The following is an 18507-nucleotide window of genomic DNA, read 5'->3' on the forward strand; positions in this document are numbered from 1 at the left end:
ATTTTGGATGACATGGTGGTGAGTAAATTATCTGGATTTATCTGGATGGACTATTCCTTTAAGGAAATTTAGTACCATCCTGGTAGGGCTGATCGATCAAAATCATCTGCTGGATTGTGCCAATATATTAGAGAACTTACACAATACAGATGGCTAAAGCTAAATGAATTTTATTGTGGAAAGAGTTTGAACATTTTTAAAATTGTGAATTTGATATCTGAATTCTCAATTGATCCTTGATGCCTACATCTGAATGCATTGGAGCAAAAGTTAAGAGTTCCCAGCCTTTGAAATAATTTGGATTTCCATGTCTGATGTAACTCAAGTAGGTGGCCTTATCTCAAACAGACTTCAAATATCCAGCTGTGAAACTATGTAGCAATAGCTTCTGATTTCAGTCTGTACTCAGTCATATACACAGTTGTTTGGACACACACGTCCCACATCACATGACCTGCCTCTGATAATCAGTCCCGGGTGTAAGAGTATTGATTTATGAAGGATAGATAGATAAAGATATAAAATCCCTTTGTGTTTTTAATTCAGCTTTAGTGTTCAGAAGTCCTTGAGATCAATGGGGGACGCATCCATTCCTCAAGCACTTTAAGTCAAATCCAATGTGGCATCGGTTGCATGTCTTGTCTTGAAGGCACATTTAGGGTCAGCTAGCTGATTCGTCAAAGCGTGCGACTCATAATATCGATGAACTCAAAGTAGCTCACACTGAGATGTCACTTGAAATCCATGATAGCTTTGATATGTGGGTATGCCATCAAAATGTGCTTGATCATTTCAAATGTGATCAATGTAATGATGACAATCCTAAACAACTAAATATAAGACAGAAGGGATTTTTGAAATAGTTGATGATGTTCTAGCTATATCAAATCATGTTGTGCACAGACGTCCTGTGTTCGTATGAATTAGTATGTTGTTAATTGTGCAAAAATGTACGATTATCATAAAAAACAATAATTAAACCCCACCCCTAACACCAACGCCACAGGGGTCAAGTCAAATTGTACAAAAATGTACGAATATGGTCTTACTAATTAATACGAATTAGCCACCTTGTAAAATACGCACAAATTGCCTTGAGATAGCCTTAAAGGACAATATATGAAATCCTTTAACATACCTCATCTGTTCTGTGCCTAATTTCCTGAACTTCAAGTGGATTAAAACATATTTAGAGGTAATCGAGTGATAAAGGGTGGGCACGTTCTGCATCTCTTTCTCTTGTAGATCTGAGATAAGGTGACCTGGAGTGAGGTGCATGGATCAGAGAGATGTTCAAAGGAGAAGAGCAGCGCTGTGACTGTAGTACAGAGACCCGAGGCTGTGTGGCCTGTGGTGAGGTGGGTGCATGTCTGGGCCCTTTGGGATGCTTTGCAGCCCACTTTCTCCTCACTTGGCCTGGAGGTGCATGCACAGGCATTAATTACACCTGAACTGACAACAGGGTCACCCTGCTCAGCTACCCTGCACCTATATCATTATCACTCCCACCAACTTAAGTCTAAACTAGAATTGCAGTACGGATAGTTGCAACTCGAAATGCGTTGATGATTGCGTTCAAACAAGCCAATCAGAATCAAGCATTCCAGAGCACTGCATAATTTTTTTTGTTTGCGTTCAACTGAAGAAAGTAAGTCCAATATATCTGAGATGGGTAAACTATTCTTTTAATCTAGCACAATTTTTTGGCCCAGCTTTTTTGTTTTGTGGAGAAAAAGAGAGTGAGAATAAAGGAGGAGAAGCCAAATGTACAAAAGGGGAAAAACACAAAGGCATGAAAGTTTAATAAAAAATAAAGCGATGTCGTTCCTGGGGAACATGGTGGATGGGCTTTGTGGGTTTGGTAGTGGGGAATGTACCTGAGGCAGTGGGAAGTGTTAACATGAAAAACACATCAGAGGAGTGGGTCATGTGACTTCTCATGCCGTAATTAGTCTAAAGAAGTACTGACACAACACACAATCTTCATCCACTTCATGTTTCCTGATTGGTCTTTGCACTGCCCTCAAGAGATTTCACCTCACTGTACACTTTGCTAAATATGTGATGTCAGTGTGACAATAACAATGATGGGATGAGTAATCTATATAATAGATTTTGATTATAATAGATATGTTAATATATTAGAATAAAAGAACGTACACTGAAAATTGTGATAATAGGCTTTATGCCCAGCTGCACTACTTCCTGAACTTCAGCCAGCTCCTTGTTTCCTGTCTGCCATTATTGGACAAACTGATTAATCCAGGTGTGCCTGATCTCAGTAGTCACAACAACAATAATCAGACACACCTGGATTAATCAGTTTGTCCAATAATGGTAGACAGGAAACGAGGAGCTGGCTGAAGTTCAGGAAGTAGTGCAGCTGGACATAAAGCCTATTGTGGACACCAGTTGCATATGATTGAATACATTTTTCTTAAAATGAAATTAATTAACATTCATTTTATTTTAAGAAAACTTGATTCAATGAGGTTGAACTGGTGTACATAATTGAATTCCGTGGATCCAACAGCTTTAAAAACAAAATCATAAAGAACTGCATAACAAAACTTTAAAATTAAAAATGAAAGTACCAATTTTTTGAGTGTGATTTAAATTATTATTTTAAATTATTTTTATTCTTAAGTAATGTAAAAAGTAGATTTTACTATACAATAGTAATATATTTCTGTCAATTTCTCTACGTTCAATGGACTTTTATTTTGATGGGTTGTCAGTGTGTATTTGATGATCACATTTATCAATGGAAATCTGTGTGAACTGACAGCAGCTCTGAATATAAACTTTATGTATTCATGTCCTTGGATGCTAAAAACAGCATGAAAATGAGTCATCATCAGTGTAACGTTTTGTTGGTTTCTGTGAGACAATCGCTAATTATTCCACAGTATATGCGAACGTTTTGTAAAGAAATTAAAACGCATTAAAGTCGCCAGGTTCCCCGAATATTTTACCCGTGGTGGCGTATTTCCAAGTAAAATGGCTTCTGAAATGAAAAAAATGATAGGGCTGGACTTGAGTTTGTTAATCGAGAACTGATTGGATCGTTTAAAGTTGGGTCATGTTCAGTGGCGGCTTGTCAATAGGGGGCGCTGGGGTGCAGCTCCCCTAAAGTTGGCCAGAGAAGAAAGCTACTTTAACATGTTACCAAAAAGTTAAATATATAATTCAAATTCTTACAAAATAAAATCGTTTAGTTGTACTATTTCATTGCTAGTCATGTTATCATTCATTTAAAAAAATAAAAAATAAAAACTGAGTTTGTTTTGTGTGTGTCATGTTTGTGTGTCTGGGGCGCACCCTAAACGAGTTTCTATGTAGGTCAGTAAAAAGGGTAAAAACGTGACCTGAGGCTGAGCTCTAATTGGCTGGTTGGCAAATGGAGTTGGCTAATGTTATCTGGATGCTATGTAAGTCATATGGCTTTTATCGTTTTCCCTGTTTGCTGTTTGAAAGTCTGGGTGATATACTGCGTAAACTTTTGTGATGCGTTTGAGCTGCTTTTGCATGGACATGATGCTCAGATAATTTAGTATTTTCCATGGCTTGGTCAACTTTGTTGCAACGGTCTGTAAAGTGGAATAGGCAATTTTACTATGTGTGTGTGTTTGCGTACGTGTGTGTGTGTGTGTGTGTGTCTGTGTGTATGTGTGTGTGTGTGTGTGTGTGTAAGAGCATGAGTTTCAACCTCCAGAACAAAAGTAAAACTGTAGATGTCGTCTATCTGAGGTAAAAACACAAAATCTAATGACAAGAGTCTGCATTTATCTGCCTTTATGTGTTTATTACACAAGTTTCAGATACACAGTGTCATGAGTTTAATTCAATTCAGATTTTTTGCTATTTTAATTGCAATAGTATTTTGTGATTTGTTCATATTTCACAAAGTTTGCGTGTTTTATCGCCTTAGCTGTCACTGCGAGAAAAAAAATTACTCGTTAATCTGCTTCATGTGATGTTAAACATGTAAAGAGATGCAGTCTCAGTTTATCTGTTCTTTTCACAAATAAATAAACACATTTGAACTTGAATGCTTGTCTTGTAAGTTCATAATTAGAAATGAACAGGTGAACCAAAACAAGTATTATCATTAAAACATGAAACAATGGACAATTGACTATATGATGGGATTTTTAAAATTGAAAAAGTATAATGCAAACTCTGGTTTATGTGACTGAATACTGTACATTTGAATAGTTCCTTGCTGATAATAGACCCACATTATACTCAGGTAAAGTGCATTTATTTCATGCTTTAGCTGACTTCAACAGTAACATTTTCTGCATTTACCTAAGCAGAAATTATATTCATCACCTGATAAACGGCTATTTACAGACCTGCATTGCAAAGTTTAATTTCAAATTTGTATGCACCCCCAAAACTTTTTAGCACCAGCCGCCACTCACTTAAAAAAATGAACTTTCACGTGTGCCAATTTTACTTAATTCTTTCATGTTGTGATAAAATCTATTTAACAAAGTGAACTTAATTTAAACTAGTTAATATAAACAAAAAAGTGTCTTGTCAGCTTTACTTAAAAATGATTTGTTCAGCCAACATAACATTGTTGCATGAAAGTAATAGATTAATAAAACCAGTACAGACTTGCATCTCATTGGCTGAGGATTTTGCAGTGTATTATGGGTAAAGTGTAGCACCATTAGATGGGTAGATAGGTGTTCAAATATGAGTCAATGAACTTGTTCTGATATATTTTAGAACAAAACAAACCAACAAACGGTTTGAAATGTTACATTGCATTTCAAATATGTTTGTGATATGTTTGATAAACTGTAGTAAAAAAAAGAAGTGGACTTAAATTTTAATTAAAAGGGTTGGCGTTTATAAAATGGCATTATACAAATTTTGTTTCATCATAAATTACATTTTTTATGTTCAGTTAACTCAGTTTTTATCTGTTGACTCTACTAAGGTTTGTTAAGTTTACTTAAACTTCTTTGGTAAAATGAACTAAATTATTGTTTGTTGAGATAACTTAAACAAATTGTGTGGAACCTGTTGACATAATATTTTTAATGAAACCAACATTTAATTTTTTTGAGTGCTGTCATGTTGCTATTTTCTAATTACCGCCATCTTTTCCTGGACCCCGCCCACCTTCCATACCATTTGACCGGAAGTAAAGCAAGATAATTTCGTTGAGGAGGGGAGATTTGCTTTTTTATTAAAGATTATAAGGGCACATGAATAAAAAAACGTATGAAACTCACAGAATAAGTCATTTGAAAAAAAATACCACAATATTCTAAAACAAATGACAGTTTTTATTTCAATTTCATTGCGACTTTAAGGTTGCACAACAACACTCATTTGCACAAACGCTCCCAAATAAAGTTCAGGACCATATACAGTTTTTATTAATTCCAAAAGTTCATAAGGATATTAAGTGAAGATCCTGTTCCATGAAGATATTTGGTACATTTCTGACTATAAATGTATATATAAAAAATGTATTTATCATTAGTAATATGTGTGGCTAAGGACTTCATTTGAACTTTAAAGGTGAGATAGAAATTTTTAAATATTTAGATATTTAGATTCCAGATTTTCAAATGGTTGTATCTCCACCAAATATTGTACTATCCAAACAATCCAAACAACAATGGAAAGCTTTCGGATGTAAATGATCCCTGGTTTTGTGGTCCAGGGTCAAAATAAATTAGTCGCAATACCCAGCCCTAGTTTTTCTTCCACTGTGGCAGAGCAGTTCAGCCTATACGGATAAAGAAAATCAACGAGAAAAGTAGCAAAGTATTAAGCAGTTAAACATCTTGGCATATTTCACCTCATTATACCGTATAAGCACAAATCCACCTCAGTCCTACTGATGCAGTAGAAATAAAGTAAATGTGCATCAGAGAGAAAGAGAAGGAGAACTTGGCATCCAAATCTCATTCGGTTGTAACCCACCAATTCCTAAATAGCAGCTGACAAACTTGTTTTAAAGTCCCATCACTCTCATTTACGTCTGAGAGCCACTGGGCCTAATTACAGATAATCTCCCCGCCTATCGTCTAACCACATTAGTTTAAAGGCCCGTAGATTAAGGCCGCGTCAGCAATTTGAGAATAACCAAATCTAAAGCTCCTGCCTCTCCATAATGGCATTATAGTCCCACAATCCTTTGAAATGATTTCAGGGGCCGGGTCTGCGGGGCCTTTCGCCGTTTCGCCCAAAGCAAGTTATCAGTTTCCCCTTTGAAAGCCGGGTCATTCAGGTCTTGTTTGGAGCAGAGATAAGGAAAGACATCGGGGGAACCCCCCTGAAATGCCAGAATGTCAGGTTCACCATCAGATAAAGAAGCTGATTCTATCAAAGCCCTTTGAGGCCGTGTGTGTGTGTGCGTGTACGCTTTAGCCCCATTCACTGGAATGTAGCCTCATACAAACCCAGGTATGTTGCCTTAAAGCACAGCGCTTTGTGTTTTGAATTAAACACATCTCTGGTGCTAATGTGATTCTAATGTAAATCCGCTCCACTTCTTTCCTGGAAAACGGAGATCTCCCCCACCCCATCTTTCCTCTCTGATCTGTAAATGAGTTTGTTTATGCCCAGGCAGGCACTTGAGGCCAGCGCTCTATCATTTCTCACCGGGGGAAGTTGTGGAGGTTATGCGGTTATTGGAGGCGGCCGTTAAATGCTGGATTACTCCGAGGCTTTTTGGTTTAAGACGGGGCCAGGGGCTTTATTGGAAATTACGTTTTAGTTGCGTTCAATTACCTTTACGCTCATTTGTTTTACGAATGTTTTTATTCGTTCGCTCGGCAAGGATATGCTTCATTCTCTACGGGTGTTGTTTATGAGTCTGATGCTATATTACAAATGGGCGGCATTCGCTGCAAATTACCCCTCTCTGGTAAAAAAAAACGCAATGCGGCCAGCGCTAATGGCTTTTTCCAGCGGTTTTCTAACACAAAGCCCACTTTGTTTGTAATAACAAATCACTTTATCATTGGACCTGAATGACTGCATGAGGTCGTGGTTCTTATGACCTTTGACCTTTTCTTTTACGCGGCACTCAAGGCCGACCATTAGCGCGAGCCCACTGGCAGGCATGATTATATCTTATTGTGAGAGGCAGTAATTTGATTGGTGGAGAATTAAGGCTTCTCCTCACGGGTCATTTTAGCTCACTTCCTCTACAGTTCTCGGCTTGATTAAAAATTGATCCACGGCTGTAATGTGAATATATTATTGAGGCTATCTGTCACCACTGACAGATAATTGGGAGTACACAACTTCAATTTCGCAAAACTGTTCCACCTTGGATTGCTCTGGTTTGTGTAAAGGATCTCTCGCTCTCTTGTTTGTAAGGTGCTGCTTTAGTGAATTTAGTGAAGTTATAGGATGGAAGAAAAGCATAAGGTTTTGAAATTGGTTCAGTGTTTCTTGAATAGGAAAGGATGCAGCGATGCGATTTAAAATAAATTAATTCATTGCTTCTGGAATTGGGGTTACCACTGATGTGCATTCTTATATTTACATTACCCTTACATTTGTTGATATTTTATTTTAGATATGCATATTTTTCAAAAGCAATATAAAATTACTATTATGTTTATACAAGCTTAGTACTGCTAATATACTGTACATCTTACGATTTTTTTATACAGGCTTATTTAATAGCCGTGAATATAACGGTCGGATTGTTTTCGGAGTTGATAATGCTAAGGCTAATTTATTTTTTTTAATAATAAAATATATCTTTATCCTATATACTGTATTATGTTTTGATACAATTAAAATATTATAAAAATGGCTATAAAAGAAACTTAAATTAAACTGAATTTAATAAAGACAAATAGAATAAAGATTATTATATTTAAACAACTTAAACTTCATATTATTACCATTAATTAAAACATGTTTATTATCTATCACTATTTATGTAATTCATTTATTTAATTTAATTTAATTTATGTGATTTCGCAAAACAGAAAGGCCCATGTTTTACTTCTTTTTTTAAACTTTGTAAAAATAAAATACCACGATTACTGTACAGTAACTGAACTATATGAACTACTGATAAACAAATAAAGAAAGAGTTTCAAGGTTTCAGGTGGGTGGTTAAGATTGCAATATGAATATATGGGGGTGGTTTAACAAACAGACCTTACTAAATACATTACTGGTGTGCATTTTAAGGCAAAACAAAGGGCACTGATGTATTTTTGGATATGTCAGTGCAAGTTGTTTTCAGTTTGGACAGCTCTTACATTTATTTTAGTCTAGGACTAGTCTAATCCCTGTTTGAACTTTAAAACAAGGGGGTAATCTGAGCTATTTTTTGTTAATTTCTGAGTTATGTTAGTTTAAATTAACATAATCACATGATTCTGTGGTCCAGTTTGTACAGTTTATAAAAAGTTGGTTCAACTTAAAAAGTAAGTTAACTGGTTGCCTTAATTTTAATTATGTAACTTAAATATATTAGTTGACAACATTTTACACAACTTTTTTGAGTTAACCATTTTTAAGTTTATTTAGCACAAAATGTTATAAACGTAAAAAGTGTTTGTTTACATCATGTGTGTGTATTGTGTATAATAATTATGTATATATAAATACAAACACATGCATGTATATAAAAAGTAATATGTACACTGTAAAAAATACTTTGCTGACCTAAAATTTTTTGTTGAATCAACTTGGATTTGAATAAAGTCATTTCAACTTACTACTATTTATCTTGACTAGAGATGAGTTGTTATAACTACAGGTGAGTTGTTATAACTTATAAAATTAAGTTGAATTTTCTCAGCTATATTTTATAAGTTGTGACAACTCATCTTTGTTGACATGACTTGTAAATCTGAGTTGATTTAACAAAAAAAGGCAGCAAAGTTTTTTTTACAGTGTATATGTAATATCAATTATATATATATATATTATATAAATATAAAAATGTATATACATGTAATATACAATATGCATGTGTGTATTTATATATGCGTAATTATTATACACAACACACACACACACACACACACACACACACACACACACACACACACACACACACACACACACACACACACACATATATGATGTAAACAAAAACTTTTTTTCTGATTAGTGATTAATTGTTATGCAGCCCTAATACCAGCAAATATTTGATTACATAAACAGACTTCGATTGAACATTATACTGTATGGCAGAATTTAACCAACATCGTATGTATTTTACATAGGTAGGTAATACATTTTCTTTTGAATGACAACATTTGTACGTTTTTGTTCGATATGCATTTGCCCCTATGATGCTGGGGTTAGGGATACGGATGGATTATTGTTGTTTCCTAATCGTATGTTTGTATGATTCACTTTGCACAAATTCATACAACTTAGTCAACTCATAAAATATCTTCAAATTCCCATGATATCAGGCTGATTTAACCAGGTGGTTGGAGTCGACATCAGTCAAACCGGAAAGTTGTATACCATTTCATCGGACGCACGTGCGGTGACACGATATGCGTCTGGTCTGAACTTAACTACATTTAAAGTACTTTATTTATTTTTACCGGAAGTTACGTGTTTACCACAAAAGCCACTTGTTTATGTTGTTACTGCTGAAACCATCTATAAGTAAAAAAATTTTTATAACTTTTTCAAACAGGTTTTCTCTTCCTTTCTTCCATTGGTTAAAGAGACAAATAGTCCCACCCCACACTTGGTTAAGTGACACTTGGTTAAGTGTCAAGATGGTCATTATGCTTAAGCAAGCAGCTTTTATAGCACCAAAGTCTTTATTGTTTTAGGAAAAATAATTTGTAACATCAAAAATGTGATATATATTTGTATTAAGGCCTTACTATCATAGAATTTTATATCACCCCAACGCAGAAGATCTTATATTTCTTTAAGGGGAACTGACTGCTTTTCATGCTCAGTCACTAAACTCCTATTTCACTGAACATCCATTTTTAAATAGGACATTAATTAGATCGCCTGCGTGGTTTTCAGTGAGGGAGACAGGAGAGTCATGTTAACAATTGAATGTAATTTTATGGACAAGTAACTTGTGCCTGGCCATCTCTCTCTCTCTCTCTCTCTGTATGCTGGGAAAAGCTGCTTTCCTCACAAAAGAGCATTTCCTCCTCAATGGAAATTACCGGTAGAGATTAATAACGACATTAGGCAGTAATGATGCTACGCTGAATGAAATATTTATTAAAGATCCCTCTGCTAGCAATTAGCATGGCATGTAATCGTTCAGCACATGAAATCAAGATGATTGCAGCGAGCCGTCCCACCACTGCTTCTCCCGCCAGCCCACGCCCACCGCCGACAACTGCCATCCTTTAGCTGCCCTCATGCCATGACAAAAGATCTGGGACCTGGGGCCGCTGAATATCCCATCTTAATTACTGTAATTCCACCATGGTAAGAAAGTGATCCGAGTGTAATTATGCTTGGATTGAATGCAGCCTCTTTGATTTGCTCGAGAGATATAAAACCCAACCTGCATCACACTTGCATCTTACCGCTGTGGGTAAAGAAAGTGTTTGTTTCCATTTCAGGTGTGTTTTTGGCTTATTGCTTTAATTTTCCTCTTCAGAAATTGTGCTAAAGTATTAAAAATTAATATAAGTCAGTTAAATGTGCTGCTACATCATGCTCTGAATGCACACGCAAATTTAATTTCTGGGCACAAAGCAAGTGATATACTCCATAATATGATTTTGCACGTCGTTAAAACAACAACAACAATATTATCACAGATGATAATATTGCATGTTTTGACATTTTCTAAAGGCTGCGTAAGCATATTGCAGCAGTTTGTATTTGTTACACATCAAAGAGATGCACAGTGTTCCTTTTAATGTTTTTATTTAGTCACAAAACTTGTCAACAAAACATCGATTAAAATTAAGAAACAAATTTTATGAAACGAAATTCGTTTTAAAGAGGCAAACAAAACTTATTAACACCCCATTTATGATGTTTCAAATTACCATCTGTCTTTCGTAATAAGCTAATTAAATTGAAACAAAACATAAACAACATTACAACAATATTCAAACATTATTATAAAACAGACATTTTCTCCATTAGGATCCATGTTTAAAACAATCTGATATAGCATTAATAGTTGGACTATGTTTACTATTTTGGGAAAACCTACGTTGCAAATCTCAATTTCATTGAATAAAATCACTTTCACTTTGAAAATAATGCGCTGTCACGAAACCAGTTGTTCGTTTACATAAGACTCAGTCTACGTTCATTGGTCATTCTACAGAAACGTCCACTTTTGGTATGGCAAGATATCTTAAAATTGATTTCGTTTTCAAACACTTAAACTTAGACCACATTATTATATTACTCTTTGACTTTGCGTACACATAAATGACAGCTTAATGATTTTTTATTTTTTGTGTGCATGTACTTAAAGACTGCATACACCATTTTTGTCACTGGTGTTACCTTACTTCTTTAGCAATATTAAAGGTGTTTATGAAATTTTTTTTGTTCAGCTTCAAAGCTTAATTCTTAAGTGTAGCAGAATTTAATAAATTGAAAATTATCATCATGTCACATGTGAAAGATTTAATTTAATGCGAAAGGGAAAAAACAGTAACACCAGTTACACAACAAATCACCAGTCACTGGTGTTACTGATCTTTACTGGTGTTACCCATAAGGAAGGTAACACCAGTGACAGTAACACCAGTGACAATTTTCATAAAAACTGCATTTTACAAAATTGCTGCGGCAAAGTATCAAACCACATGTTGTCAATCATTGTATACTCACTAAATTAAGTAGTTTAATCCATTTGTTTTCTATTTTTTTGCAATTCCCAAACGATAAAGGAGGTCATACCAGTGACTTAAACTAAAAGCTTCATGTGAAATCACGAGATAAATGAGAAGATTTCTGATAAGTGAAAAGAGATAGTGGACTTACCATGAGCTTTTTTGTTAAACGGTAATACCAGTGACACAACTCCAGGGGACCACTACTTTTATTATATATTTTATAATATTTATTTAGCATTTTGTTTTTTTTAATGTAATTTACATCATATATTTGATAGTTATGGACACATGATTGTATTTTAAATTGAAGACAACACAGTTTTTGATCTCAAAATAAAGCATTTTCCCTCTGTACATGACTGTGGGGAAGAGCACTTCTGTGGGGCTTGGAATTCTAATTAATTAATAAAAATCAAATATTGCTACATTGATGGCTCAAGAAGGTGTAATTGTTCAAAAAACTTAGTTTCATTTTAAAATATAAAAAATTGTAACCCTAAAGTGTTTTTCAAGTGTAATATTTCTGTAAAGGCTAGGGTCAGAAAAATTAACATTTCCGTAGAATGACCCTCATCGAAACTGCAGTGCAACCCCAGAGTTCTCAAACTAAAACAAGGTCTGCAGCCTAAATGTGCCAAAAGTGATGCGTTTTAAAACGTAAGCGTGTTAATGTAAACGTTGCCTTACTGTAGTTTCTTGACTACTTTTAGTCTGCATCACTATAAAATGCAGACATTTAGAAACCATGAACATACCAAAAAGACCCAAGTCTCTATGGTTGTTAACAAAGCAGGTGTATCTGTATGTTGCGCATTCTTTTTGTTGTGATTACGGAGGTGACCAAAAACAACAACTGCCCGCTGAGGTCAAAGCTTGATGGGAGCTGCTCGAGGGCGTGTAGGTCACAAAATCAAATGGGTCAGTTTATCACATAGATCATCAGACAGCGAGCTCATCAACTGATCCTGTGAAGCGTGCATAAGATTAATCAGCTCGGTAGCCGCTGTTTAGCCATGCTCATTCCATCCAATAAAGAAAGGGGTTAAAAACAAGACCGCCGAGAAGCGGAGGACGTCAAAAGACAACTAATGCAATAGTAGTTCACTCAGAAACCAACCATAGAGGAGACGGATCAATTTGCAATATTCTGTTCACCGTCCATGCAACAAAGACCAGACATGAAAGTAAAACATTAAGGGACGTCGTCTATGAAGTTGCCAATCAATAAACAACACAGGCAGAAAAAACGCCCAAATTTCTCATTCTGGCCAGTACCCAAAGGCCTTTGTACAGGACCAGCACCGGTCCTCCTGTCATATTTCACTTTCACCTGTTTGGTGTCATTTATCAAGGCGGTCTGATCAAGGAAGGTGAAGCTGTTTGCTCTGCACAGAGACCAGGGGAAGAAAAAGAAGACTCTGAAATAAAAGCGGTTATTTTGCACCCCGAGGCACGACATGTCAGACAGTAAAGTTGTTTTCGAGACGTCAAGCTGAAATTTGATCTTCTCTGTTTTGGGTTGATGAGATGGTTAGATGTATGAATCGTCAGTGCCGGGTACACGACAGCAATACGAGAGGCTACGCAATATAAGATATATATTTCAGGAATCCAACAGCAAAAGTAATCAGTTGTTGTATTGCCGGTACAAGTCCAGAAAGACAGCAAACACACATTCACATGTACGGTTTTTATCTACAATTGTCTACAGTTCTGGCCAATTACGTACCTACTGTAGACTGGTATACAGTAGTGCCATGTAGTACTACTGGTGCTTTAGACATCCTGGAAATAAACACTTCCACTGTTCAGGTTATGTAGTTTATAAGCCCAAGTATAGGATATATAGACTAGAATTCAAGTGTCACAGAGACTCAATGAGTAGCACTGTTGCTTCACAGTAAGTAGGTCCTTGGTTTAAGTCCCAGCTGGTTCAGGAGGTCTTTCTGTGCAAAGTTTGCTTGTTCTTCCTGTGTCGGCGTGGGTTTACGCAGGGTACTCCATAGGGGCGCAATGACACACGAATTCGTAACAGTTTCGTTACATGACTTCCGATTCAGTGCACACGTGTACCGAATGCAAATTGCTTTTCTATGTAAACACTTGTTACGCACACACGGTGTGTCTTTTGCAACATTTCGCATACGAGCGCCACGTTTTAAGACGCTGTGTCAAGTTAAAGCGGCAGTTCTCCGTGATCCAATTTTTCTAATTTTTTCAAAAAGTTAGTGTGTAATGTTGCTGTTAGATCATAAATAATACCTGCAAAATTATCAAGCTCAAAGTTTACTGCCAGGCGATATATTTTCTTTAACAGAATGCGCTTTCAAGGACTATGGAGATATACTAGGTTTTGTTTACAGTAGCAAGTTGGCATGGCAATTTCCATTATTCAGATTAATTAAATTTTATTTACCATACTTTCCGAACTATAAACTGCACCGGAATATAAGCCGCATCATTCAAAAATGCGTCATTAAGACGAAATAACATATATAAGTCACAGTAGACTATACGTCGCGTTTATTCAGAAAATTATTTCACAAAATCCAAGCTGAAGAACAGACATTTAATCTGGAAAGGCAAGTTATTCAACTAAACAATAGTAGACAGAACAGCAGGCTGAATAGATGTCTGTACGTTAAATAATATTATCAATTATTAAAACGATAAACCATAGCATACATAACTTACCTGGAAGGTTGAATAGTCTAAATTAACCAAACAAGCCAACTAGCGTGTTCACATACTCACATACTCGTCGTTCCACATTAATGAATCCATTGAATTACATAAATACAGAAGCAGCATATAGCGGACTCTTGCGGCTGTAGACGGTAATGTTGTCTCTTGGCTCATAAATGTCAAAATTTATTCATACTGACTTACAAGACGCACCTTACTATAAGACGCCGCACCAGCCAAGTTATGAAAAAAACGTGGCTTATAGATAGAAAAATATGGTATATAGCGCTTTTCACAATTTTTTATTGTTTCAAAGCAGCTTTACATTATTAGATGCAGCAGAAAACACAGAAAAATCTATGGACAACATAAGCAGCAGAATACAGCGGCTAAGATTAAACCGTACTAGCGAGCGTAGTAATAATGTAACATATAGAAGAGGGTGCTAAGTTAAGCCAATGTCAGCTGACTCCTCAGGAGTTTATTTTTTTTAAACCAAGCAGGTGTTTTTACTAAATGTGAACTGTTGATGTCTACAAAGGTTGACGTTTTCAGTTGTTGACGTTTACAAATGTTAATAATAAACAAGTAATTTTATGTTTAGCATTTCTTCCCGCTAATGCTGCGTACACACCAAACGCGAAGCATCGTGTTCGCTCTGGATTACTCGCAGGATTTAACTTCATGTCATGCAAATTTATCGCTTGAGTTGAATATTTTCAACTTGCACAAAGATGCGTTTGAGCCGAATAGCGCGTGTTTTTACGGCAATCGCGCAATTCGCATCATTTGCATTGCCCGTGCGAGTTCGCGCCTATTTACGTCTTTACATTGAATTTGTATGTAATTTATTCGCCCAAATCATTTAATTTGTGTTTGGTGGGTGCATCCCATAACTCTACAGAAACTGTACCGAACTTTGACTTAAAAACCGAGGTACACACCAAACCATGAATTTTGTGTACCATTACCCGCCTAGTACTTAGTACGCCTCCCACAGGCCAAAGACATGCAGGTTAGGTAAATTGGAGATGCCAAATTGTCCTTCCTCCCAACTTGTGTGAAGTTTAACTTGTGTATGGATTGACTTGTGTGTAAATTAACTATTTCTCATAATGAATATAGCCATAAATGCTGGAATGGCATTAATAAACAAACAAATATAAAGTAGGTTTCAAAAGTCGTATATGTGTTTATGTTGGTTGATTTAAAACGGTTTTAAAAATTGTTCATTCAAGTTTTATTAGAATGTAAAGGAGCTGTGATATTCAGCTATAAATTCTATTAACGTTACTAATGGGGCATATTTCGTAATATCCTACAGATTCATGTGACCTTTTATACATTTCGTCCTCATCCTAATTGTTTTCAGACTGCAGTCCAAGACAGTCAAGCATCACCAAGCCGGTCTTTTTCCCTCTGAGTCCATATGAATTCAAGTGGCACGGCGGAGCTGAAAGCCTTCAGATCCGGTGGAGTCAAACAGAGAGCCAACCGAGTAGAGCAGCTCCGCTCAGCACCAATGTTTAACTCTCCCTACTTATTATGGGAATTGAAGGCCTCTCCCTCACAGAGAAATGTAACGCTCTTCTCCCCTAGCCACCTCTTTCATGCTGGGTGCTATGAAATCCTATAGAAGTGCTTTTATCCCCTGAAGATACAGTACAAATCATCATTGGTTTTATCTCAGCTGGGGATGTCGATTTTCTAAATGAGCTTACTCTCTCCAGCTGCCTGTCAAGCCCATTTTCCCTAATGCTTACCCATCACCCCCTGCTTCAGCTCTGCCTAACGCCTCCCCGCTCTGGCCCATTGCTCCCCACCTTTTTTTAACAGTGGGGTTCAGGCCCTTTCTTCCCGCTCTTTGTTCGCTCTCGGGAGAAGGAGCAAACAGCGGGATTGATCCTACATTGCGTCTCGGTATTGTTCCAGAGACTCGTTGTCAATAGGCCGAGCTGGGGAATGCATTGACTGGGTAAGCTGAAGGGGGCGAGAGTGAAATCGGGTGAGATTTTTTGCTTCAGTGTGTGTCGCTCTGGCTGGCTTTTTGTGTGCAGCGGAATGTCGCTAATCTGCTCGCCATCGACATGCAAATGAGCCGAGCGGCCCTGCGTCATAGATTTCAAAGCCTGGGAAACGGTTCCACCAATCCTTGGCCTGGCCGTAAGTGTGCTATAAAACACACAGCAGTGAACATTTACAAAGACTGGGCACAAACACAGAATTAGATTTAGTTTGGGTCGCGACTATATTTTCACATTACTTTGTTTCTTCATCGCACGTTAATAACTTTTGCGGCCCTGGTCCCTGATAGCCGTGCCAAAAGCGCCCAATTTCAGGTCTCTGTGCTATTCTAGTCCCTTCTTCAGTGCAAACATTTAACATAAAGACACATACCTTTACATACATAAAGACCATAAAGAACATAAATTGAGGTTAGTTCAAATCCTTAACTAACACAGATAATAATAATAATAATAATAATAAGAGAAACCCCTCGTAGCAAGCACCATTAAAACACAAATGTTGCAGTCATTTGCAAGGGTTGCTATAGCAACGCGGTAGGTTATGCGTAGGCCGTTGATAGCTCTGCGTAGCTCACCCCTGCAAAATTTTAACAATGCGTCCGTTCTACGAAGGCCCGTAAGTGCTGTGATTGGTCCGCTGGAACTGCTCCCATCAGGTAAAAAAATCTGTTGCATTTCTTCATAGGCATTTTCGCTTGCCACGGTAAGAACAAAGATGGGCCTACCGTTTTTTCCGGACTATAAGTCGCTCCGGAGTATAAGTCGCATTAGTCAAAAATGTGTTAAGAGGAAATAAACAAATATAAGTCGCATTTATTTAGAAAATTATTATTCTTTTTGGGGGCATTTTGTTTGTTAAGTGTTTCTCTGTTGTCTTTAAGTTAATGTTTCAGTAGTAACAGTTTTTTTCAGGGGTAGGCTACAGGAGCAACATGTAGCGCCCTCTCGTGCATGTAGATGGTAATGTTTTCTTTTGGTTCATGTTAGTCCGTAAGAATTAATTTTGACATATAAGTCGCACCTGACTATAAGTTGCAGGACCAGCCAAACTATGAAAAAACTTATAGAACAAATATCCAGACTTGTAGTCCGGAAAATACGGTAGTTGAGGAGTGATTTAACTTAAAGGACAAGTTCGGTATTTTACACTTAAAGCCCTGTTTTCAGATTGTTTATGATGAAATAGAACGGTTTTGACTGAAATTTCGACATATGCGGCTGCCCCGAGAATTTTCGGCTTCTGTGGTATCACCCCCCCCCCACCCCCACAATGGCTGCATAGGTGCACTGGAACAATCCTTCCTAAAATGCATCAAAGTTTCGCTTACAAAGACGTGAAACTCACCGAGTGGCCAGGGGTGCAAAAATCGCTGCAAAAGATGCTTTCCAACAGATGTTTTAGCATTCGTTGTAAACTTGTGGACCTATTTTTCCAAACGCCTCACACCCGTACATTCTTCCACTGAGAGCTTGAATAATAGACACTCCAGCCCAGTTGGTGGCGCTTATCCACCTTTGCCAATTGCAAGAATACAAACAACGTTCCTGGTGCGTAGTAATACCGTACCTCACAGCACATCTAATACAAGTCAATGGAGTTGGACAAAACTACGATAAAACCTGTTGGAAAGCATCTTTAGCAGCGATTTTTGTGTGAGCATATAAGTGAACACCCCTGACCACTCAGTGAGTTTCACGTCTTTGTAAATGAAAGTTTAATGCATTTTAGGAAGGATTGTTCCTGTGCACCTATATAGCCATTATAAAGGTGGGAGGTGATACAAGAAACACCCGAAAATTCTCGGGCCAGCATCATATGTCCAAATTTCAGTCAAAACTGTTCTATTTCATCATAAACAATCTGAAAACAGGGCTTTAAGTGTAAAATACCGAACTTGTCCTTTAAACTGCAACAAAAGTCGCTGTTTATTTACCTCTATCACTGCTGGTCTTCTCAAATCAACACAACAAGCTTCTCCATTTTCGTT

General features: G+C 36.9%; 1 protein-coding gene across 3 annotated transcripts in view; it reads left to right on the forward strand.

Annotated features, from left to right (window-relative positions):
* Nucleotides 1-18507, forward strand: part of meis1b (Meis homeobox 1 b) — a 266383-nt gene that overhangs the window by 55150 nt on the left and 192726 nt on the right. Inside the window, exon 1 of one of the 3 annotated variants that reach the window (XM_073872934.1) lies at nt 1275-1358. The exons of the other annotated variants lie outside the window; for them this stretch is intronic. Within the exon in view, the coding sequence (XP_073729035.1) occupies nt 1290-1358 (69 nt within the window). The 5' untranslated portion in view covers nt 1275-1289. Of the gene's footprint in view, nt 1-1274; nt 1359-18507 lie in introns of those variants that run through there. 3 annotated transcript variants of the gene reach the window in all.

This window comes from Misgurnus anguillicaudatus, chromosome 11 (assembly GCF_027580225.2).
Source record: "Misgurnus anguillicaudatus chromosome 11, ASM2758022v2, whole genome shotgun sequence".
In the NCBI taxonomy this organism is placed as follows: Eukaryota; Metazoa; Chordata; class Actinopteri; order Cypriniformes; family Cobitidae; genus Misgurnus; species Misgurnus anguillicaudatus.